General features: G+C 51.1%; 1 protein-coding gene across 1 annotated transcript in view; it reads left to right on the top strand.

Annotated features, from left to right (window-relative positions):
* The first annotated feature begins 4,686 nt into the window (after positions 1-4,686).
* The window catches only part of LOC123055197 (transcription factor SRM1), a 4,882-nt gene continuing 3,161 nt past the window's right edge, over positions 4,687-6,407 (top strand). The window contains exon 1 of the mRNA XM_044479178.1: positions 4,687-5,558. Within this exon, the coding sequence (XP_044335113.1) occupies positions 5,125-5,558 (434 nt within the window). The 5' untranslated portion in view covers positions 4,687-5,124. The remainder of the gene's footprint in view (positions 5,559-6,407) is intronic.

Below are 6,407 nucleotides of genomic sequence, written 5' to 3'. Positions count from 1 at the left end.
GAGAAAGACACCCGCTAGCCACCTTATGCATCAAGTGCATGTCAGTCGGTGGAACCTGTCTCACGTAAGAGTACGTGTAAGGTCGGTCCGGGCCGCTTCATCCCACAATGCCGCCGAATCAAGATACGACTAGTAACGGCAAGCAAATTGAACAAATCATCGCCCACAACTACTTTGTGTTCTACTCGTGCATAGAATCTACGCATAGACCTAGCTCATGATGCCACTGTTGGGTAACGTAGCAACAATTCAAAATTTTCCTACGTGTCACCAAGATAAATCTAGGAGATGCTAGCAACGAGAGAGAGGGAGTGCATCTTCATACCCTTGAAGATCGCTAAGCGGAAGCGTTACAAGAACGCGGTTGATGGAGTCGTACTCGCAGCGATTCAAATCGCGGAATATCCGATCTAGCGCCGAACGGATGGCGCCTCCGCGTTCAACACACATACAGCCCGGGGACGTCTGCTCCTTCTTGATCTAGCAAGGGGAGAGGAGAAGTTGAGGGAGAACTCCAGCAGCACGAAGGCGTGGTGGCAATGGAGCTCGTGGTTCTCCGGCAGAGCTTCGCTAAGCACTATGGAGGAGGAGGAGGAGGTGTATGAGGAGGGAGGGCTGCGCCAGGGAAGAGGTGTGGCTGCCCTCCCACCCCTCCACTATATATAGGGGCAAGGGGAGAGGGGAAGGCGCCCTAGGGTTTCCCTAGGGGGCGGCGGCCAAGCAGATTGGATCTCCCTAGGGAAAATCCTAGGGAGACTTGCCCCCCAAGCCAAGCAGGTGGAGGCTTGCCTCCCAAGCCAGGTGGAGGCGCCCCACCTCCCCAAGTAACGTGGGAAAGGGTGTGGGGGGCGCACCACCCCTTAGTGGGCTGGTTTGCCCCTTCCCCTTTGCCCCATGAGGCCCTCCAACACTTGCCGGGGCTCCCGAAACACCTTTCGGTCATGCTGGCCATAGCCTGGTACCCCCGGAACACTTCCGGACTCCCATACCCTTCATCCAATATATCGATCTTCACCGCCGGACCATTCCGGAACTCCTTGTGATGTCCGGGATCTCATCCGGGACTCCGAACAACCTTCGGTGACCACATACTATTTCCCATAACAACTCTAGCGTCACGAACCTTAAGTGTGTAGACCCTACGGGTTCGGGAACCATGCATACATGACCAAGACACCTCTCCGGCCAATAACCAATAGCGGGATCTGGATACCCATATTGGCTCCCACATGTTCCACGATGATCTCATCGGATGAACCACGATGTCGGGGATTCAATCAATCCCGTATACAATTCCCTTTGTCCATCGGCATGTTGCTTGCCCGAGATTCGATCGTCGGTATCCCAATACCTCGTTCAATCTTGTTACCGGCAAGTCTCTTTACTCGTTCCGTAACGCATGATCCCATGGCTAACTCCTTAGTCACATTGAGCTCATTATGATGATGCATTACCGAGTGGGCCCAGAGATACCTCTCCGTCGTACGGAGTGACAAATCCCAGTCTCGATTCGTGCCAACCCAACAGACACTTTCGGAGATACCTGTAGTGCACCTTTATAGCCACCCAGTTACGTTGTGACGTTTGGTACACCCAAAGCATTCCTACGGTATCCGGGAGTTGCACAATCTCATGGTCTAAGGAAACGATACTTGACATTAGAAAAGCTCTTAGCAAACGAACTACACGATCTTGTGCTATGCTTAGGATTGGGTCTTGTCCATCACATCATTCTCCTAATGATGTGATCCCGTTATCAATGACATCCAATGTCCATGGTCAGGAAACTATAACCATCTATTGATCAACGAGCTAGTCAACTAGAGGCTTACTAGGGACATGTTGTGGTCTATGTATTCACACATGTATTACGGTTTCCAGTTAATACAATTATAGCATGAACAATAGACAATTATCATGAACAAGGAAATACAATAATAACCATTTTATTATTGCCTCTAGGGCATATTTCCAACACGAACATGACTGAGATGCTCCAGAAGTAAGTTCAATCGATCATTATCGCACCATATCGGCAACTTTGTTCATTTCCTGATATCAAGTAGTTGTTTTCTTTGTCTGCCAGGGTTTGGAAAGAGTTCACTGCAATTTCTCCGGGACTGCCGACCGAGCTGAATTTAAACACCCAAAAGTAAGTACTACTACCTAGTTCCGCGCATCTCCCATTGATTCTAGCTAGTTTCATCAGTACCATTTAGCATGCTTGCTTATTAGTTTGATTGACCCCTATTTCTCGTAAAGTGCTTGTGATAGGAAGCCGGGAATGATTTCTGTGGATACTACGTTTGCAAGTTCATCTACAACGAGACGGCCAACAATAAGCGGGGCTACTCTGAAAAACAATATGAAGTGCGTAAGCAAAATTATTCACAATTTTATTTTATTACCATCATTTGTGTCGAGTTAGATCTAGAAGATGCGGGATGATCTCCTACCACAAGATCGCATAAAAGCAATTCAAGAGGAAATCGCGGGATTCTTTCTTGACCACGTCATCAATAAATCCAGAGAATACCATGTGGAACTTGACTTCAGATGTTAGGGATTGTAAGAGATTTTATATTGTATATATGTAGCTAGTAGCGTCAGATAGATATACGAAAACTTGTTGTTCGATCAATCTCTCGGAGAAGGAGGAGGCCGATCACTTTTATCTGTATATGTTCATGACGATCTTGTGTACTTAATGGTTTCCTTCATTTGCTTACTAGCTAGCGTGTCGTGAGTTCTCTCTATACGTATAGTATGTAGCGTCGACCAAGCACGGAGATAAGAGAGGTCACTTCTCTCTATTAGCTAGCTAACACAATATATGAAACCCCTAAATTAACCCTACAAAACCCCCCAAACCCCCAAACCCCAACCCCCCCCCCCCACTTAAAAAAACAAAAACCCCAGCCCCTGAACTGCTGACGCGTGGATGCTTTTTGATCCCGGTTGGTGTTACCAACCAGGACTAAAGGCCCTTCTGCCTAGGCAAGCCGCAGCGGCCACGTGGAGCCCCATCTGTCCCGGTTCGTAAGCGAACCGGGACAAATGGGCCTCTGGAACCGGGACAAATGGGCCTTTTTCTACTAGTGTCATGAGGTATTCACCCGCGGATGAACAACGGATTACGAACAACCTTATTTATAGGTTGTCGTCCTTCCTCATAGCATACATGGGGATTCTGTTGTCTGATTATAGGATCCTGGTCCGTTGCTTCTGATCCGGGACTTTGACCCGCTTATGCAGCGGGTTGTGTCCAAGACGGAGCCGTGACATGGGAGATTCACTTCCAAAGGGAGTAAATCCATGTTTATCGACTCTTGTCACTGTAGTCTCCCATGTATATTATGAGGATGTATACTTGCCAAAAGGGGTGCATAGCTCCTTTGATAGGGATGTATCGTGATTCTTCTGGCAGATGACCAATGTGCGCCAAAAATACCATATGGTTAAGTGGGCTGAAATCTGCTTACGTAAGGACCTAGGGGGTCTAGGTATTCTCGCATCCCACCGCATGAATGTGACCCTTATGCTGAGATGGGTGTCGTGGACATATGGTTGCAGCTTAGTAAAGTGAATACTTGAAGAGTTACCCTTTTCTCGCTTACGATCACATGAAGAGTTCCTAGATTTGGAAGTCCCTCTACTCGATAAAACATGAATTTATTCTTGGGCTCGGCGTCTCCATAAGCAATGGAGAAAGAGTCCTCTTCTGGCCGAAGCCATGGCTTGGTAGGTTTTCGCTTCGCGCCGAGTCCCCTGATCTTTTTGTGATATGCATGAACCCGATGCTTTTTTATTACCTCCACCGCCTATAATGGGAGTTGGAACATTTCGTTCCGACAAACCTTTTCCCCCGAGGAGACTGTATCTTGGGCGTGTGGCCCTCCCGCGGTGCTGCCGGACACTTCCGACGTTATTTCCTAACACTTGGCCCTGCCAAGGTTCTTTCTTGTTGGTTCGGCTTATCGTGTCTGACTTTGAAGTTTTGTCCGTGAGGCTCTAGGCCTGAGTGGCAGGATCGAACCCTGTTGTCTTCCTGTAAACTCAGGCCAACCGTACCGGGAGGAGGAGACGCCTCTTCTTGTTAGTGTTCGCGACGATGACCTGAACCCTTTGTACAAAGCGTAACAAGACGGTCATCGAGCGGGTCTTTTTTATGACGTGCCAACGACCCTATGTTCAAATTTCAGGCCTTCTTGCAGCACTAACACCCGCTCTCTAAGCTCATGAGACAGAAATCGGCTAGACGACACGACGGATTCTCTGATTGCGGCAGAACGTCGACTTTCTTCGCCTCCTAGCCATTGATTCGTCGGCTCCATAGAGCCTTGTATCGGCTTTCCCCCTTTGCATTTTTTTGCATATGTGTGTTGGTGCCTCAATAGATTCATTATTTTCTTTCATGCGTGAACTTGTTATATGGATGTTATGATTTGTTTGATTATAATATAAAGCGAGACGAAAGCCTGTTTTGCAAAAAATGCGACACATGCACACATACTCGACGTAGTAATCACCCTTTTCTAAAACCGGAAATGATTTATATGTCGATCAAGTCACGTTCAGGCGGCCATTAACCACGACCACAATAAAATCCGGCGGCCGCCGCGGCGCCTCCGACGAGCAAGAAAAGAAAAGAAAAGAAAAAAAGACCGGCCGCCGCGTCGCCAGCGGCCACCAGGCAGGAGCCACAGCCAGCCTCGCCCCGCTTGTCTCCTTCCTCCTCCCCGCGCCACTCCCACTGCCCCCAGAGACACGGGAGGCCCGACACCGCAGTCACTGCCCCGCCCCCGCGCCGCGGTGAAAGGAAAAATATCTCCTTCCTCGCCCCACCCCGCGGTAACAAATCCTCCTCCGGCGGCGGCGGTAGATCTCCCTCCTTCCTCCGCCTCCCCCCCTTCTCCCTTTTCGCGAAACCCCCGATTTATTCCCCACGAGCCCGCAGCGACACCAAATCCGCCTCTTCCTCCCGACCTTCCTCCCCCCGTCCCCCACTCCTTATCCCGCCGCCGCAATCCGTCCGGCCGACTGCCGCCCCGCGAGCCCCGCGGAGCGCTGTCAAGGTTGCTTTTTTCCTCTTCTTTCGCTCGGGGAACAGGTCCGCGGCCGGCCATGGCGGCGGAAGAGGCGAGCAGCAGCGGCGGGGGTGAGGAGGGGTCCGGCGCCGGGGCCGGCGGGTGGACGCGGGAGCAGGAGAAGGCGTTCGAGAACGCGCTGGCCACGGTGGACGAGGAGGAAGGGGAGGCCATGTGGGACAAGATAGCCGACGCCGTCGAGGGCAAGACGCCCGAGGAGGTCCGGCGGCACTACGAGCTGCTCGTGGAGGACGTGGACGGCATCGAGGCCGGCCGCGTGCCGCTGCTCGTCTACGCCGGCGACGGCGACGAGGGGGGCTCCGGCGGGGGGGCTGGGGGCAGCGGCGGCGGCGGGGGCGGGGGCGGGAAGAAGAGCGGCGGAGGAGGGGGAGGGCACGGGGAGAAGGGCTCGTCCAAGTCCGCCGAGCAGGAGCGCCGCAAGGGGATCGCCTGGACCGAGGACGAGCACAGGTTCGTTCCTGCCTTCCTTCGTTTTTCCTTCCGTTGACCGAACAATTGAGTTGCTTGCTGCTCTGATTGATTTGATTAATTGGTGTGATTGATTGATTGCTGAATTGACAGTTTTGTTAGAGAATCTGATCCGTGTAATGGTCCTATGATACTATTAGGGAGCATGCTGGAAATCTGATGCTTGCATAGTTTACCTGCTCTCAGGGTACTGGTCTGAGTGGAATCAGTAGAGCTTCTTACCTGCTCTCATGGTACTGGGGTGTGAGTCGATCAGTAGAGCTCCCTTTTGCGGCCATGTGGGTATTTGGAAATTAGGGCTATGCTCTGCAATGAACTTTAGTGTCTGCGCAGCAAAGCGAGCACATTTTGCGCTCCATTGTCTCACCTTAAATCCGTTCGTCGAGCAATTCTGAGCGGTACTGCTTAGATGTTTGATTGATTGGTGGGTTGTGTTGGCTAGGAGCTAAAACATCACTGCTATTTGATTGGCGATTCTGCCGACCCACTCGTTTAATTGTCATAATGTGCTGAGTATTTTGGAAATTTGCTCTTTAAATGTGCTGCTGCTGCTTTCCATTTGCGACTGGACGCGTGTAGGTTTGACGGTTTGTCGTAGTTTATCCTACTGGCTCCTGTAAATCTGCTCCTCTGCTCCCCCGCCTCTCTTATCAAAACCCCCCGATTTATTACCCTAAACCCGTAGCAATTCCAGCCCCCTCCCCCCTCTCCTCCCATATCTAGCCGCCGCAGTCCTGAGGAAGCTCTGACCCCCTATTGCCGCCCACCAAATCCTGTAGAGCTATCTGCTTTGGAAATTTGCTCTTTAAATGTGCTGAATATATTTTGGAT

This window comes from Triticum aestivum, chromosome 2D, assembly GCF_018294505.1.
Source record: "Triticum aestivum cultivar Chinese Spring chromosome 2D, IWGSC CS RefSeq v2.1, whole genome shotgun sequence".
Taxonomy (NCBI): domain Eukaryota; kingdom Viridiplantae; phylum Streptophyta; class Magnoliopsida; order Poales; family Poaceae; genus Triticum; species Triticum aestivum.
The sequence above is the reverse complement of the archived record's forward strand: the minus strand, read 5'-3'. Positions and strand labels throughout refer to the sequence as shown.